The 19,614-nt window shown below is 35.7% G+C and overlaps 1 protein-coding gene across 1 annotated transcript in view; it reads left to right on the top strand.

Moving 5' to 3' along the window:
- SCN9A (sodium voltage-gated channel alpha subunit 9) overlaps window positions 1-19,614 on the top strand; it is a 168,141-nt gene that overhangs the window by 118,574 nt on the left and 29,953 nt on the right. The window contains exon 18 of the mRNA XM_043576946.1: window positions 10,296-10,416. Within this exon, the coding sequence (XP_043432881.1) occupies window positions 10,296-10,416 (121 nt within the window). The remainder of the gene's footprint in view (window positions 1-10,295; window positions 10,417-19,614) is intronic.

Below are 19,614 nucleotides of genomic sequence, written 5' to 3'. Positions count from 1 at the left end.
TTAAATGTAGAATCTTTGGAATGTTTTCAACACCAACCATCCTCTTTGCATAAGGTTTTTGTTGGGTTCTGTATTTTCTACAATAGGTAGAATAGGTTTGAATTGTTTTTCTTTTTTGGCTTTTTTTGAGTGGCAGATCATCAAATTATTAGATAATCCTACTTCATACCTCTCAAAATAAGAACAGGCCAACTAGCATAAAATAGCCTTATTATGTGAATGCCTATTTCGGGATATGTCAGTAATAACATTGTAAGTTACCAGCTTAGGGCAGTTTCTCATATAACACCTATATTTAACAGTCTCTATTCACATTAGGTATTGTAGAAAAAACACCTTCTAGGCAATCAAAAGAACCATGACAAATAAAAAAGTACTTAATTTGATCATTTTTTTTAATGTTTCAAGTTTTTATTTAAATTGTACTTAGTTAACATATAGCGTAATGCTGGTTTCAGTAGAATTTAGTGATTCATCACTGATATATAACACCCAGTGCTCATCACAACAAGTGGCATCCTTAATGCCCATCACCCATTTAACCCATCCCCCCACTCATTTCCCCACCCAGCAACTCTCAGTTTGTTCTCTATAGTTAAGTTTCTTATATTTGTCTCCTTCTCTTTTTTTCTTACCCTATGTTCATCTGTTTTGTTTCTTAAACTCCACATATGAGTGAAATCATATAGTATTTGTCCTTCTTGAACTGATTTAGTACACTTAGCATAATACATTCTAGCTCCATCCATGTCATTGCAAATGGCAAGATTTCATACTTTTTATGGCTGAGTAGTATTCCATTGTATATATGTACCACATCCTCTTTATCCATTCATCAGTCGATGAACATTTGGTCTCTTTCCATTATTTGGCTTTGTTGATAATGCTGCTATAAATATTGGGGTACATGTGCCCCTTTGAATCAGTATTTTTTTTATCCTTTGAGTAAATACCTAATAGTGCAATTGCTGGGTCATAAGGTAGTTCTATTTTTTAACTTTTTTAGGAATCTCCATACTGTTTTCTAGAGTGTCTGCACCAGTTTACATTCCCACCAACAGTGTAAGAGGGTTCCCCTTTCCCCAATCCTCACCTACATCTGTTGTTTTCTGAGTTGTTAGTTTTAACCATTCTGACAGGTGTGATGCAGTATCTCATCATGGTTTTGATTTGTATCTCCCTGATGTTGAGTGATGTTGAGCATCTTTTCATTTGTCTGATAGTCATCTAGATGTCTTCTTTGGAAAAATGTCTATTCATGTCTTCTGCTTGTCACTGGATTATTTTGGAGGGGGGTGCTGAGTTTGATAAACTCTTTATAGATTTTGGATACAAACCTTTTATCAGACATGTAATTTGCAAATATCTACTCCCATTCCATAGTCTGCCTTTTAGTTTTGTTGATTGTTTCCTTCACTGTACAGAAGATTTTTATCTTGATGAAGTCTCAATAATTCATTTTTGCTTTTGTTTCCCTGGCCTCTGGAGATGTGTCTGACAAGAAGTTGCTATAGCCTATGTCAGAGAGGTTGCTGCCTTTGTTTTCCTCTAGGATTTTGATGGTTTCTTGTCTCACATTTAAGTCTTTAATCCATTTTGAATTTATTTTCGTGTAGAGTGTAACAAAGTAATCCAGTGGACAGAATGTTGCTCTCCAATTTTCTCAACACCATTTGTTGAAGAGACTGTCTTTTTCCTAGGATATTCTTTTCTGCTTCACCAAAAATTAGTTGCCCATATAGTTGTGGGTCCATTTCTGGGTTTTCTATTCTGTACTATTGATGTGTATGTCTCTGTTTGTGCCAGTACCACATGGTCTTGATGATTACAGCTTTGTAGCTTAAAATCTGGAATTGTGATGCCTCCAACTTTGCTTTTCTTTTTCAAGATTGCTTTGGCTATTTGGGGCTTTTGTGATTCCATACAAATTTTAGGATTGTTTATTCTAGCTCTGTGAAAAATTGCTGGTGGTATTTTGATAAGGGTTGCATTAAATGTGTAGATTTCTTTGGGTAGTATAGACGTTTTAACAATATTTGTTCTTCTAATCCATGAACATGGAATGTTTTTCCAATTCTTTGTGTCATCTTCAATTTCTTTCATCAGTGTTCTATAGTTTTCAGAGTATAATTCTTTTACTTCTTTGGTTAGGTTTATTCCTAGGTATCTTATGGGGTTTGATGCAATTGAAAATGGGATTGATTCCTTGATTTCTTTTTCTACTGCTTTATTATTGGTGTATAGAAATGCAACAGATTTCTGTATGTTGATTTTGTATCCTGTGACTACTGAATACAGGTATCAGTTCTAGCAATTTTTTGGTTGAGCGTTTCAGGTATTTTACATCATGTCATATCATCTGCGAATAGTGAAAGTTTGACTTCTTCCTTACCCGTTTGGATGCCTTTTATTTCTTTTTGTTGTCTGATTGCTGAGGCTAGGACTTCCAGTACTATGTCAAATAATAATGGTGAGAGTGGAAACCCCTGTCTTGTTCCTGACCATAGAGGAAAGGCTCTCAGTTTTTCTCCATTGAGGACCCCACTGTGGGTCTTTCGTATATGACCTTTATGATGTTGAGGCATGTTCCCTTTATCCCCACTTTGTTGAGGGTTTTTTATCAAGAAAGGATGCTGTATTTTGTCAAGTGCTTTTTCTACATCTTTTGAAAATATCATATGGTTCTTATCCTTTCTTTTATTAATGTGTTATATCACGTTGATTGATTGGCAAATACTGAACCAGCCCTGCAGCCCAGCAATAAATCCCACTTGATTGTGGGCAAATAATTCTTTTAATTTACTTGTTGGATTCAATTTGCTTGTATCTTGTTGAGAGTTATATCAATGTTCATCGGGGATATTGACCTATTATTCTCCTTTTTAGTGGGTCTTTTTCTAGCTTTAGCATCGAGGTAATGCTGATCTCATAGAAAGAGTTTGGAAATTTTCCTTCCATTTCTATTTTTTGGAACAGTTTGAGAAGAATGGGTGGCTCAGTCACTTAAGCAACCAACTCTTGGTTTCAGCTCAGGTCATGATTTCATGGTTTGTGAGCTCGAACCCCACATTGGATTCTCTCTCTCTCCATCTGTCTCTGCCCCTCTCACGTTCTTTCTCTCTCTCTTTCAAAATAAATAAATAAACTTAAAAAAATAATAGATATTAATTCTTCATTAAGTGTTTGGTAGAATTCCCCTGGTATTTCATCTGGCCCTGGACTTTTGTTTTTTGGGAGATTTTTTTGCTGGTTATGGGTCTGTTCAAATTTTCTATTTCTTCTTGCTTCAGTTCTGGTAGTTTGTATGTTTTTAGGAATTTGTCCATTTCTCCTAGGTTGCCCAGTTTGTTGGCATATAATTTTTCATAATATTCTCTTATAATTGTTTGTATTTCTGTGGTGTTGGTTGCGATCTCTTTCATTTGTGATTTTATTTATTTGGGTCATTTCTCTTTTCTTTTTGATAAGTCTGGCTAGGGATCCATCAATTTATTCTTTCAGAGAACTAATCCTAGTTTCATTGATCTGCTCTACTGGTTTTTTTTCCTATATCATTTATTTCTGCTCTAATCTTTATTATTTCTCTTCTTCAGTTGGCTTTAGGCTTCTTTGCTGTTTCTTTTCTAGCTCCTTTAGGTGTAAGGTTAGGTTGTGTATTTGACATTTTTCTTCTTGAGGTAAGGCTATATTGCTGTATACCTCCCTCTTATGACTTTTTTTTTTTGCTGTATCCCAAAGATTTTGGACCATCATGTTTTTATTTTCATTTACTTCCATGTATTCTTTTATTTCTTCTTTAATTTCTTGGTTAACTCATTCTTTAGTAGGGTGTTCTTTAACTTGCATGTATTTGTGGTCTTTCCAAATTTTTTCTTGTAGTTGACTTTAAGTTTCATAGTGTTCTGGTCAGAAAATAATGCATGGTATGATCTTAATTTGTTTGTATTTGTTGAGGTCTGATTTGTGACCCACTATGTGGTTCTGTTCTGGAGAATGTCCCATGTGCACTTGAAAACAATGTGTATTCTGCTGCTTTGGGATGAAATGTTCTGAATATATCTGTTAAGTCCATCTGGTTCAGTGATCATTCAAAGAGATTGTTTCCTTGCTGTTTTTCTGCTTAGATGATTTTTCCATTGTTGTAAGTGGGGTGTTCAAGTCCACTACTATTATCGTATTATAATCAATGGGTTTCTTTGTTTGTTATTAGTTGTTTTATATATTTGGGTGCTTTCAGGTTGTGGACATAAATATTTACAGTTGTTAGATCTTTTTGTTGGATAGACCCCCATTATTATTATATAGTACCCTTCTTCATCTCTTGTTACAGTCTTTGGTTTAAAATCTAGTTTGAATCTAGTTTGTCGGACATAAGTATGGCTACTCCAGCTTTTTTTTTTTTTTTTACATCTATTAGCCTAATAGATGGTTCTCCATCCCCTCACTTTCAATCTGCAATTGTCTTTAGGTCTAAAATGAGTCTTTTGTAGGCAGCAGATAGATGGGTCTTGTTTTTTGTTTTTTTTTTTCTGTTTTTTTTTTTTTAATCCATTCTGTTACTCTGTGTCTTTTTACTGGAGCATTCAGTCCAATCTTAGAGACAATCTAGAGATCTTCTCTGTTCCTTTCTTTTTTGTAAATTTGTTTAGTGTTTATTTATTTTCAAGAGATAGAGACAGAGAGCAAGAAGGGGAGGGGTGGAGAGAGAGAGAGACAGAGAATCTGGAGCAGGCTCCAGGCTCTGAACTGTCAGCACAGGGCCCAATGTGGGCCTTGAACTCATGAACCATGAGATCATGACCTGAGCCAAAGTTGGACACTTAACCATCTGAGCCTCCCAGGCACCCCATTCTCTGTTCCTTTCTAGTCTTTGTCACATTGCTCTTTCTTTCTCCCTTAAAGAGTCCTCTTTAATATTTCTTACAGAGCTGGTTTAGTGGTTATGAACTCCTTTAATATTTGTTTGTCTGGGAAACTCTATCTCTCCTATTCTGAATGACAGCCTTGCTGGATATAATATTCTTAACTATATATTTTTCCTCTTCAGCACATTGAATATATCATGCCACTCCCTCTGGCCTGCCAAGTTTCTGGGAATAGGTCTGCTGCTAACCTTATTTGTCTTCCCTTGTAAGTTAGAGATTTCATTTTCCTTGCTGCTTTTAGGATTTTTTCCTTAACTCTGTGTTTTGCAAATTTTACTTTATTATGTCTTGGTGTTGGCCTGCTTTGGTTGCTTTTGATGGGAGTTCTCTGTGCTTCCTGGATTTGTATATCTGTTTCCTTCCCCAGATTATGGAAGTTTTCAGCTATAATCTGCTCAAATAAACCTTCTTCCCCTTTTATCCTCTCTCCTTTTTCTGGGTCTCCTATGATACAAATGTTAATACACCTAAGGAGTCACTGAATTCCCTAAGTCTTGTTCATGATCCTGTATTTTTCTTTCCCTCTTCTTTTCAGCTTCATTAATTTCCATAATTTTATCTTCTATGTTACTTATTCATTCCTATGATTCTTTCATCCTTGTGGTCATTACAATCAGTCAGTTTCTCATCTCGGTTATAGTATTTTTTTTATTTCAACCTGACTGGTTTTTAGGTCTTTTAGCTCTACAATAGGGGACTGCCTATTGTCTTCTATGCTTTTCTATGGTGTCTTCTATGCTTTTCTTAAGCCTAGCTAATATCCTTATGATTGTTCTAAATTCTAGATCAAGCATATTACTTATATCTGTTTCAAAGAGATCCCTGACCATGACCTTTTCTTGTTCTTTCTTTTGGGATGGATGAACTCCTCCATCTTAGCATTTTGTCTAGGTCTCTGCCTTCTGTGTGTTATGAAAGCTTGCTCTGTTTCCTGCTCCAGAGAGTAATGACTTTATGAAGAAGAGATCATATACTGTCCAGGGCCTGGCATTTCAGGAGGTGTTTCTGGTTTATGCTGTGTGTACTCTGCTACTGTTTTGGCTGCTTTTCCCCTCAGGTCAGTCCTCTGCAAAGTTTCTTCTTGCCTGCCATGGGGAGTGTTTTCACCTTGTCCAGAGTGTGGTGAGTTTTAACTAGGTGTGCTCTGGTCTGCTTGTTAAGAGGCTAGATCCTATGTGTCCTAGAGCTGAAGCTTTACACACTCTGTGGTCAGTAGACTTGGTGTGTGCAGGAGTTTGTGCTGGTCCTCTGGGGGAAGAGTCAACTGCTCTGGTTCTCAGGTACACTTGCCCTAGTAAAGAAGCACCTGCAGAGCTCAGAGGGGTGGGGCTTGGTGTAAGCAGCTCAGGTCTCCACTGTTGGAGCTGTTCTGCTCACTGAAGTCAGTCTGTTCTGATGGGTGGGGGAGAAAAATGGCAACAACCCTCTACCTCATCCCCGGAGAGGAGAGTTTGTGTCTGCCACTGTCTGTGAAGCCCTCACAGAAGAGCAAACAATCTCACCTCATGTGTCCCAGGCATTCCTCAGATCTCTGCCCTCACCCTGTGTCTGGGCCATTCTGCCCTCCCAGCAGTGTAGTGCACCTGTGTTTTATCTCAGGCATGTTGGCTGGGTTTCAAAATCTAAGTTTTAGGGACCTGGTGTGCCACAGACCTGCTGTGGTCCTCTGGGCGAGGGTCTCATGGCACTGGGGTTGGTGCCAGTTTGTCCCAGAATGGCATTTGCACCAACATGCAGGAGCCTGGAGTTTAGAGTAAAGCATAGCAAAAAGCCAGTGTCCAGGTTAGCTGCCCTCAGCAGGTGTCTCTTTTCCTATGCTAAAGAACAGGGCAGCACAATGGCACCTACCAGCTGTTTTGTCCCCTGAGAGGTTATCCTCCTCTCCCAGATGCACTCCAAGAAGGGGAAACTATCTCTCCCAGTATATCCCAGGGGTTCTCAGATCGTGCCATCTGCTCCTGGGCTTCTGCCCTCCTTCTCCACAGGAGCACCACTGCATCCACCAAGTGCATCCACCATCCACATGGTATGGACTTCTAAACTCCAATTTTTGAGCTCCACTGGTTATAAAAACTCATGATAATCAACTCCTCTCATTTTCTCAGTCAGTGGTTTTGAGGAAGTGCTTTTATTGTGCAATCCCCTGTACATTTCTCTCACTCTCTCTTTCTCTGTCTCTCTCTGTGTCTTCCTTCCTCTCTCCATGATCAGGACTCCTTCTCCTCCACAGCCCACAATCCTTTCTCCCCCAAATCACAGCTCCATACTTCCTACCTTCTACCATGTGGTCTTTTCTCTCCCTTTACTTGTGCAGTTTGTTTTCTCAGTCTTCAGATTGATTTACTGGGTCTTCAGAATCATTTGATATTTATCTAGCTGCATTCAAGGGACAAGGCAAGCATAGGGTCCAACTACTCCATCATCTTAATCTATTTTCAAATGTTGAAAGGGGCCTCTTAGATAGTTATATAAGTTTGAATCAAGATTAGATTATTTCCAAACTACTTCAATGTTGTATGGATGCACACTGAATATGGAAAGATATATATGTATGCACACACACATACACACTGTATATATAGTAGGGAATAGAATCAGAGAGTGGAAAGGACTTTTGTTTTTTTGACATATATTATTGTACATTTAAAATTTTTGAATCAAGTATAGATTTTATTTAAAGAAAAGAAAGAAAATTTTAGAATGTGTCAATAAATGATGCCATATTATTCAATAAAAAGGCAGGAATGCTGTCTATGGTATATTTTCTATTCCTGATACTAATGACTCTACATCTATGATCCTATGTTTATACAGCCTATATGTATAGGATGTCAAAGGTAAAAAATTGTATTTGTTGACAAGACAAGCAAAAAAGCTATAGACAAAAGTATATTTCATATTTTATTAAAACCAAAATCCACACAAAAATTACAAAATAGGCTATTTATAATATCAAAAGGGGAATTTTCTACACTAAAGTATTTATTTTACTGCTCTTAGTTTACTATAATAATTCTTCGATTTCCATAATTACAAGAAAGGAAACTAAAAAAACAAATGATTGAGTTTATAGAATTGAAAATAATAATAATAATGTAAAGTGATTCAAATGATTGGTATGATCTTCTCTGTGTACTAACAAGAAAATAAGAAGATTCAATAGTTAAATACAGCAATACCTGTCATGAGAATTAAATGCATTTCCCTTCAAGGGAAAGTTTTCATTTTAGATGTTAGCCTTTCTATTTAAAGGCATCCTTTTGGACGCTGTTTAAAGACACTTCGACTTTAGTAAATATTAAATTTAAAGACTGAATAGATTACATCTAAACTCTCTACATCACTAGGGCATATACATAAGCATTTAATATTATATACAGTATTAAAATAGCTACTTTGTGAATACTTCATGCATTCCTGGGAAAACAGTGAATTCCTAAAAATATTCTAAACTTGAATTTCTAAAGAGTCATAGCAATATGGCTTATGATACAAACTGTAGTTCATATTAAATATTTTGATGTCTGTTGCAATGAGGACTTATCTTGAATAACTGTCATTTATTATATACAATTTGAGCCAAACTCTGAATTTAAACGTCAAAAAGTTGCCATACTATGAAAAAAGTTTCAGAAATGACATGATACACTTTATAAAATCATCTTAATTTTTATTTGCTTATAAATTAACTTGGCATATATTTTTTTTGCTAATGCTTAATGAGAAAACCAAATACGAAGGTTAAAGGTGTTTTCATTAATTTAGCCTGAGTAAATTAGTAAATTAGTAAATTCTGCATGTTAGATGCATTTTATTTAAAATTTTATTTTAAAGTCATTTAAGATTAATTCAATCAATTTAATTCTGCTTTTTAAGTGAAATTTCATAGTAATATTGTTCATAACGGATATTATTATAAAACTCTTCAACCTGGTGGGAATAATGCCCCATGCCAATAGGATTATAAATATTATAGTAATCATAATTCTTTGCTCTCATAAAAAGAACTTTGCTTATATCATTCCTTACATATAAAGCTGTATCAATGACTTTTTTACTGGTGTTGAATAATGTGTGATAATAATAACACTGAGAATGTGGTACCCACATTTTTAGCTTCCCAGTAAATCTCTAAAAATTAATATTTTAGATTTGGCCTATAATATTAATGCAAATTAATTGATTAAAAAACCAATTTAATGGAGATGAGTATTTCCTTGCTTTTAGCACTTGTATTTATAGAACTATTCTAAAGTAAAGCTATAATCTTAATAAGAGAAGCATGTGCTGTAATAACTGGTAGTTTTCAATATTCACATGTCATTCAGCAAATGAGAATGAAAAATGAACTCTTCTATTGTTGTGCTGCTCTACCCCTTATAAAGCAATATTAGGAAAAATTGACAGTTTTGCTACAATTGCTGTATGTATTTTTTCTAAAATTTCTGTGTATGTATAAGTGTGTAAACATCATGTTTGATCATAAATTTCTGGGTGGGAAGAACTTGTCTTATGATCAATTATATGATCATAATGACAATGAATTCATTCCTCTCATGTGTGAAACCACCATGTTTAATTTCATTGAATCTTTGTTTCAGATTTTGCATGTGGTGCTCACTTTGGTAACCACTATCTTTTGACATTATATATAATACTTTATGATCTTTTCAACTATATCCTGAAATTTTATACTAAAGTGGTCTGTGTTGGATGAAATAATTAGTGTGGTCTTTGGCATTTTGATTCCAATATAATATTTGACTTTTTTTTGTCTTGGTGAAAAGCCTTCTATCTATATCATCCTGATACATATTGTTAAATCCAAGAGCTAATAGAGGAAATATGTTTGGATTTCATTTTACACTAATTTATTTCTTTTTTTTCTAATTTTAAGTATCAATAAACTTTTTCTTCCAACTGTCAGATACAATCTTTCAATTCTCAGGCATTGGCAATTTGGCACTTGTATTATTTCTATCAGGATCTTGGTTGTCTGAATATAATAATTACTGGTGTACACAAATTATATTAAACATAAAACATAATAAAAATTTGGCCAATACTTTACAAATGCTATAGTTTATCAAACAATTACCTTATGCTAATTCTGTCCATATACTTACTTGCTAGCATACTAAAAATAATAAAATTTAATTTTCACGGGATGTGTAGATAGAAAGATTAAGCATAGATGCATTGTAAGTTTACTTGACCTCAATATGTGTTTATACGTTTTTATGGCCATCATACTTGTTAATCTTTTTTTCATAACACTTTGCATGAATTTGATTATTAAGTATGGCTTGAATATAAGATTTGAATAACCTCTAAATTAACTGCCTGGTGGGCTGGTGCATTTCTTTTTAGAGATTGAACCGGTCGAGTTCCTCTGAGTGCAGCACAGTTGATAACCCTCTGCCAGGAGAAGGAGAAGAAGCAGAGGCTGAACCTATAAATTCAGATGAGCCAGAGGCCTGTTTTACAGATGGTAAGAGAAAATTCAAGACCTTGGCTAGCCATCCATTTATTCGTATTTGGGGTTTTATCTTAAAACCTCATACTTATCAGGGATTATCAGTGAAAAGTCAGAAGACTCCACTGCATACTGATTCGGCCATAGCTCTATGACAAAGGGTAAATCATGGAAGTTTTCAAAGCTTCAGTTTCCACACTTAAGATACTTTACTAATAATAATTTACAATGACAGTATGTTATACTATAAAGCACTTTACTTACTTAGGGTGCTCATACTTCTCATTTTAGATCCTTAATTCATTTTTCCAGTTCTGTGGAACCACTAGAATACAGCTCAATGGGATAGAGGCTACTACTGTCCTTATCATCAAAAGTTGAAGCCACCCGCCAACTTTCAGCACACCGTTTGATACTGTTAATAGTTATCTGGTTAATAGTAGTCTGTCTCAAAATCCTTCTCTTGGTTTCAGAAGCCACACTCTACCTTTGTTCTTCTTTTGCATCTCTGAGAGTTGAGTTTCTTCCCCTGTTTCTTTCAGTGACTATCTTTATGCACATCCCTTAAATAACATTGTTCCCCCACATTTCAGGGCTGTTACCTTCTTATTTCTCTAGCCCTAAGGGGCTTTATCCATGTCTATAGTTTAAACATCTATTTCTGTGTTGTTTGACTCTTAAATTATCATCTTTCCCTCTGACCTCATACTTGAGTTCCAGGTATGGTCATCTCCACTGGTTGCCTTTAAACATGTGAGGTAAAATAAGTTTGAAACAAAGTTTAATGAGTTCTCCCCCACGTAATTCACAGCTTCCTCTGGTCTTTCTCTCATTTAGTGACATCATGATCTATCCTGTCTCTCAAGCTAAAGACTGATTCAGCCCTGACCTCTTTCTTTTCTAGCCACAAGTTGATTACAGAAACCACAAGTTGATCAGAAACTCTGGGGATAAGGTGTACATCCTCCAGGGGATTCTAATGCACACTAGAAGCTGAGAACCATTGGTCTATAGGATAAAACCTGAAGCCCTTAACATAGCATTTAAAGCCCTTTGCATTTCAATCTCTTTTTTTCTAACAGTATCTCCTTTGATTCCTTTTCACTTTCTGACTTACTGAACTTACTACTTCTGGAATTTTTCAGGGATTTTATTCAAAGTAGTGACTTTGAACTTGACCTGTGAATTTATGCAATATTTTCTAATCAAATATTGCATTATTCAAGTAAAAACACAAACCTATACTAGAGTTGCAGTATAATACAATAACATAGACCAGAAGCTTTAGAGCCTGATAAACATGACTTCTAACTGGCCTACTGCTAATTCTCTGTGAGACCTTGAGCACATTTTTCAATCTTTTTTTTCCACATTTTTCAATCTTAAATCTCAGATTCCTCATCTGTAAAATAGATACAACAATCACATCTGAATCATAGGGATATTGAGGACATTAAGTGAGATAACACAAATTAATTACCACAGTTCCTAACATCCTTCTTCTCCTTTTTTTTTATTTTTAAAAATATTTTGTTGACAATCCTGTATAGTTCTGATAGCACAGGGTTGATGCTGATGACTTGGTATCTATTATTCTCAGAATCAGTATTTTTTGTAGAAATCATTGACTTGTGTTCATCCTCTATGATTTTCTCAACCTGCTTCCTCTAGCACTCATGTGTGAAAAAAATGCCTGTCAAATAAAGAAATCTTCTAACTACAATGGGTAAATGAATATTCTTTAAATACAAGCTAAATTTCATTTTATGTGAGAAGCAAACAAGTATGACACCCAACTGGTAGAAATTTTGTGTTTGCTGAAATTAGTACCATAAGCAAAACAGTTTCCTTTAAAGTGTTTCCTTTACAAAATTTAAGAATTTCATCAGGTGTTGCTTATTTCTCAATAAATTGATTAGCACCATTAAATATGTACAGATACAACCAAGATTTCCTCTATACTTTTTATTAATGACCCTAACTTAAAATTCTAGGATAACTAGAAAGAAGTTGGGTTTATCAAACAAATTATGTCTTCAAATTAGAAAAGGGCTTTAGAAAAACTTAAACCCTCTGCAGAAAGCATTAATGCTAAACTATTTCAGACTGTAGTTGCTATTTTACTGAGATTAAACTTTACAAAAAGTTTATTCTAGTCCTACAAAGTTCTAATGAGAATAGTTATGTGAGTCCTTTGAGATTATTCATAACTTCTGAATTGAGTCTAATGTATAAGAGGTATTACAGAAACACATTTTCAGATGAACTTTGACCTTAACAATTGAAAATTTACTGAGGGCCAAAGTTTCAGTTACACAGGTAAATATATTCTGAAGAGCTACAACAATGTGACTATAATTAACAATACTGTATTGTATACTTCAGATTTGCTAAGAGGGTAGATCTTAAATGTTCTCATCACAGATGTAAAGAAGCAATTGGTAATTGTGTGAAAAGATGGGCTATGCTAATTAACTTGACTGTGATGATTATATTACAACGTATACTTAATATCAAATTATCAATTCATGTACCTCAAATATATACAGTTTTAAATTATCAGTTATACCTCAGTAAAGCTGGGAATGGGGGATGAATAGGCAAAATCAATCTACAATGATAGAAGTCAGACCAGTAGTTCCTTCTAGAGGGTACAGACTGGGAAAGAACATGGGGGCGGGAGGGGTGCTTTCCTGGGTGCTTAAAATGTTATATCTTGACCTACATGGCTATTATATGAGTATATTAATCTATATATTTATAATTGGTATACTATACTAAATATATGTGCTACCTCAATAAAAAATTTAAATGGGGCACCCAGGTGGCTCAGTCCATTGAGCATCCAACTTTGGCTCAGGTCATGATCTCACGGTTCCTGAGTTTAAGACCCACATTGGAATCGCTGCTGTTGGTGCAGAGCCTGCTTGAGATCCTCCGTTCTCCTCTCTCTCTGCTCCTGCCCCACCCATGATCTTTCTCTCAACAATAAATAACATTTAAAAAATTAAATAAACAAATAATTTTTTTTAGAACAAAAGACAAGAAAATTTATGAGGAAACACACATCTGTGAGTCACATCGCTCTGAGCAGCTAGAAACTTTTTATACTTGCTCAACCTGCTGAGCTAAGAAGCTCAGCCTGGTAAATCAAACAGGGCATCCAATTTGCTGAGCCTCTCACCATCTATCCACTTAATTATTCTTTCATCCAATCAGCAAATAATCATTAAACAACTTCTGTATTTCAGGCCCAGGGTGCTCACTGGAGAGAGATAGAGCAGTGAAAAAAACAATGTCCCTTGCCCAAATAAATATTTAGTAGTAAATACTTAGTAGGACAGATAAGTGATACATGGAAGAGGTCAGTGGTGGTTAGGAGTTTTTTTTGTTTGGGGGACGGTGGGTGGAGAGCACTACTTTAACATGATGAAACCCAGTATAGAGTTTATGAAATGCATCACGAGAACAAATTAATGAAACCACCCAAAAGAAATAGCATTTACCCATGGGGACCCATTAAAATGTTTGAGAGGTTCTCTGTTATGTTTACATTTAGTTAATACTCCTTTTAAAAAAGAAGATGTGATAACATTGCCAACCAGCTAGGTTGGAAATCTCTTAGGATATGCCTTTGCATAAAAGCCAGACAGTCAGTAGAGCACTCCTGCCTCAAAATAAGAGTAAGAAACTCTCTGAGGTGTTATAAATCCTGAGGGCAATATTTATAAACTTTTGTCTCATATAAAAATCTTACTTTTCTAATTAGAACGTATAGTGCCTTTTCTTACCTAAATCTAAAATCCTAAGAATAATATTTCTCTTCAATTTTAAGACTGACAAAAATAAATCTCAGATAGTAAAATCTTAAAAGGGAAACTTTCTTCTCTGGTAAATTATACTTGAGACAGATAGATTCTGTTCTGCACAAGATCTTTGTTTTTATTTTAAGATAATTTATAAAGTCTAAAGCATTAAGTTAATATAAAAAAAATACTACCATCCTAAATTTTTTCACTCCTCCTGTTTTCTTTTGCTCAGGAAGAGATTATCTGGGAGTCAATTTTTGGTCCTACCTTTTTACTATTCTCCCACATTATTTTATAAAATATTCTAGGGGCACCTGGGTGGCTCAGTCGGTTAAGCATCCAACTTCAGCTCAGGTCATGATCTCATGGTTCACGGGTTCAAGCCCCACGTTGGGCTCTTTGCTGGCAGTTCAGAGCCTGGAGCCTGCTTGGGATTCTGTGTCTCCCCCTCTCTCTCCCCCTACTTACTCACTCTCTCTCTCTCAAAAATAAATAAATATTAAAAACATGTTTAAAGAGCCTCCAAAATATTCTAACTTTATTAAGTGCATTTGAGAGGTATGGTGGTTGTTTAAATACAATGAAGATCGGGGCGCCTGGGTGGCACAGTCGGTTAAGCGTCCTACTTCAGCCAGGTCATGATCTCGCGGTCCGTAAATTCGAGCCCCGCGTCAGGCTCTGGGCTGATGGCTCAGAGCCTGGAGCCTGTTTCCGATTCTGTGTCTCCCTCTCTCTCTGCCCCTCCCCATTCATGCTCTGTCTCTCTCTGTCCCAAAAATAAACAAACGTTGAAAAAAAATAAATACAATGAAGATAAATTCATTCAGATCTGAGGTTATGTTAACTATAATTAATGTTGGATAAATGAAGGCACATGTATATTTCCTATTCATTCTGGGCTTTTTTTTTTCATCCAATCTAATCCAATTTCCATCCAAGTTTTGTAAATTCTAGAATTTGCAGAGATACGATCTTTCAGATCATGACTAATGCTTGGATTATTTTAGAACTACATTTGGAGGGGAATTATGTCTTTTAAGTCAACTATACATGACATATTAAACCATGTAGAAGAATATGGTTAAGTACTGTGAGCAGAAATGAAGGGCATAACTGATAAGTTTTAGCCTTCTTGGAGCTTAAGTTTCCAGAGAGAAAGGACAGGAACACGTAAAATGCACACAATCGCAAAAATCAGAGACTTTTGAGAAACAAAATAAAACATAGCTTGCTACATTTTTATAGTGCTGGAAATTAAAGTCCCAGATATACCTCATATTACTTGGATCAATGAACTAATTTCATTTTAGAATCATAAAAGAAACCATAATAAGACATTGCCTAAACAGTACAGTTCAAGAGAATTCTAGTTTTGTTGTTTCAAGTCATACACTTTATGATTATCTGAGTTATTACTTGAGAGGCTCAGTATTTTTAATTAAATATATTGTTTTATAAAACAGGAAATTTTTTTTTAATGGCTAGCTTGCATACCTCTGAAACAAGTATCTAAAAAGTGCTCTCCCACCTTTTTACCTTCCCTCTAGTTGGAAGGAAAAACATTTTTTTCAGTGATTTTTTTTTTATTGAAGTATAGTTGACACACAATGTTATGTTAGTTTCAGGTGTATAACATAGTGATTCATCCAATGTATACATTATGTTAATGCTCACCACAAGTATGGCTACCATCTGTCACCATACAGTGCTCTTCTATGTAGTATCGACTGTATTCCCTATGCTATACCTTTCATCCTTGTGACTGATTCATTTCATAAGTGGAAGCCTGTACCTTCCACTCCTCTTCATGCCTTTTGCCCATCCCCCCACTCCCTGCCCATGGAAACCATCAATTTGTTCTCTATTTATGGGTGTGTTCCTGCTATGTATGTTTGTTTATTCATTTGTTTTTTAGATTCTATATGTAAATGAAATCATATGGTATTTGTTTTTCTCTGACTATTTCACTTAGCAGAATACTCTCTAGATCTATCCATATTGTCCTAAATGGCAAGATCTCATTCTTTTTTTATGGTTGGGTAATGACCCATGATATGTATATATACCATATATTCTTTATCCATTTATCTATCAATGGACGTGGCTATTTTAAATAATGCTGCAATAAACATAGGGGTGCATGTATCTTTTCAAATTTGTGTTTTGGTTTTCTTCGGGTAAGTACCCAATAGTGAAATTATTGGATCATATAGTGTTTCTGTTTCTAACTTTTTGAAGAACTTCCATACTGTTTTCCACAGTGGCTGCACTAATTTACATTCCCACCAGCAGGGCATGACAGTTGTGAAAGGAAAATTTTTAAGAAAGAAATGAATTGTAGTTCCTCTTTTTTTAGTTCTTCCTCTTTTTCAAAGTAATTGTGGGTTTTTTTAAATCAACTTCAATTTTTTATATTTAATTTTTAAAATTTCAGTCATTATCTTTCTAGGTCTCTCTTGGTCATGGTTCTGTTCAGAACCTTATTACTCCCTGACTTATTTACTGCCTTACTTATTTACTTATACATCTCTCCCACTTCCACTCTGTCTCCTTCTCCTTCAAGGTTTTCTCTTATTCCACCTGTCCTAGCGGGGTACAGGTAAATGTTTCACCACTGTTCTCCAGGAAAAATAAAGTATGAATATGTACCTCAGTTTATTATGAATTTTATAGATATAAAGGATGTGTGGCACATGATTTACAAGTAATAATATAAACAATATTCCTATTGTACATTGCATATAGCTCATTGATTCTCACAGAATGCTTTTGTTAGATTTTAGTAAAATTTGGTATTTATAGATAATCAATGATTGCAATTGATGAACAAGTATAGTTTTAACCCAAAGGTTGGTTGGTATTTTCATTTATGTTAATCAGTAAGGTGAAAGTGAGACAAAGAAACTATATGCCAGAACTTCACTCATTCATCAATGATGTTTGCAAATCTCAGATAATAGAATTTGAATAACGAAAGAATATTTCCTCAATTTTTTGTGCTGTTCATAGTGTCATGGCTATGAATATGATATTCATTATTTTATATATTTTACTAACAGTTCTTCCATTACTTTATTAAGTTTACTCTAGAAAACCAACAAGCCCTGGTTTATAGCATTTGATGACTTTTGTAGTGTAAAGATCCCCACCATGGCTTATCCCCAAACTACTGATGTGACTTCACCAAATGTGGAGTTGGGAAGAGACGACAGTAGTCCAAATTTTCCATAATCCAGATAGAATATACACATATACTCAAGAGCACAGATAAACTGAAATGATTAGAAAGTGGTATGTTTTAAGTGTTTCTTATCCTTTCAAAAGTAAGTTATAATTTCAGGGTGCCTGGGTGGCTCAGTCGGTTAAGTGTCTGACGTGGGCTCAGGTCATGGTCTCACAGTTTGTGGGTTTGAGCCCCATGTCAGGCTCTGTGTTAACAGCTCAGAGCCTCGAGCCTGCTTTGGATTCTGTGTCTCCCTCTCTTCCCTGCCCTCCCCCACTCACACTGTGTGTGTCTCTCTCTCAAAAATAAACATTAAAAACAAAAAAGGTAAGCTATAGTTTTAAGTTCACATAATTTAATGCTTGAGGATTGCTGCATTTAACAACAGGCTCACAAAAATTCCTGACAATTGAACAATGAGTTATCAACAGCCTGGGTGAACTGGCTCCAGCATACCATTGCATTCTGTTCCTTAATATTAACTGTTCTAAGATGTTCCAGACTTAGTCCTTTTTTCTCTCCTTATCCTAAAATATGTTTTTTGTGTGACCTCAAAACTGTTCTTTCCTAGCCCAGACTTACCCCCTGAGCTGCAGATTCAGACCTCCAGGTATCTGCAGGATATTGGTATTTGGAAGTCCCACCAGCATCTCAAACTCAAACTCTGCCAAGTAGCTCCCACACTTTTGTTCTTCATTTCATTGCTGACCTTCACCCAGTTGTTCTGGGAGTCCTCCCTTTCTCTAACATCACATATCCAGTAAGTCTGTAAATCCATCTGACTTTACCTGCCAAACATGTCTTCAATCCGTTATTGCTCTAGAAACTAGAAGTTGCCATAACCTGCCCCTCTTGTTAAGGCTACTATACCAGAATCCTAAATGGTTTTCTGGCTCTGAGTCCTTCTACACCTTCGCTCTCCTTTTTCTTCTCTTCCAGATTATCCTCCATTCAACTGTTGACATCTATTTAAATTGCATCTGCCTGGGGCGCCTGGGTGGCGGAGTCGGTTAAGCGTCCGACTTCAGCCAGGTCTCAATCTCACGGTCCGTGAGTTCGAGCCCCGCGTCGGGCTCTGGGCTGATGGCTCAGAGCCTGGAGCCTGTTTCCGATTCTGTGTCTCCCTCTCTCTCTGCCCCTCCCCCGTTCATGCTCTGTCTCTCTCTGTCCCAAAAATAAATAAACGTTGAAAAAAAAATTTTTAAAAAAATTGCATCTGCCTATATCATTTTCTGCTTGCAACCTTCCACATACTCCTCATCGTCTCTAGGATATACACCAAACTCCTTCATGTGGTAGAAAATGCTTTCCATAATCTGACCAATTTCTCTAACCTCATTTCTCACCTATGCCTCTTGTATACACTGTGCTTTCATCACCACTCTGAACTGCTTATAATTCCTATGCATAACACATTTTGCTTCCTTGGTAGGGCATTCCACCCATACTCTTTTTGGCTAATACTTTGACTCAATTCAGGCTCCAGCTCTTCCTTCCACAAAGTTCCAACCTCTCCTGAGCAAACAAGCCAGGTTAGGTAGACTTCTTCCATGCTACCAAATAACCCCTTTACATCTGTGGTTTCAGTTGCTTTATCCAGTTACAGTCATTTATTTCTATATTTATCTGCCTAATCAAAACCAAAAATAAATTCCCCGAGGAGAAGAAATTATATACACAGCTAAGTATACAAAAGATAAATGGTTAAAAAATTTTAAATTAAATGTTCCTCAACTTACCAAAGCAGCATGTTTTATATCTATGATTACAAAGACAGAGTTGTTTTTATTTTTTTAACATTTTTTTAATGTTTATTTTTTTGAAAGTGAGAGAGAATGCAAGTGGGGGAGGGGCAGACAGAGAGGGAGACACAGAATCCAAAGCAGGCTCCAGGCTCTGAGCTGTCAGCACAGAGCCTGACACGGGGCTCGAACCCACCAACCGTGAGATCATGGCCTGAGCCAAAGTCAGACATTTAACCGACTGAGCCACCCACATGTCCCAAGTTGCTTTTAACATAGAGTACTTGAAACAGTTTTACCTGAATATTCTAATGAAGATCTATTTCTTTTGAACATAATTTTAGAAACTTCTACCAATTCTCTTAATATTATCTAGAATGGTGCTTGGCACAGTTTTTTTTTTTTTTAATAGAGTGGAAGTAGCAGAAATTGTAGATGA

This window comes from Prionailurus bengalensis, chromosome C1, assembly GCF_016509475.1.
Source record: "Prionailurus bengalensis isolate Pbe53 chromosome C1, Fcat_Pben_1.1_paternal_pri, whole genome shotgun sequence".
NCBI lineage: Eukaryota > Metazoa > Chordata > Mammalia > Carnivora > Felidae > Prionailurus > Prionailurus bengalensis.
The sequence above is the reverse complement of the archived record's forward strand: the minus strand, read 5'-3'. Positions and strand labels throughout refer to the sequence as shown.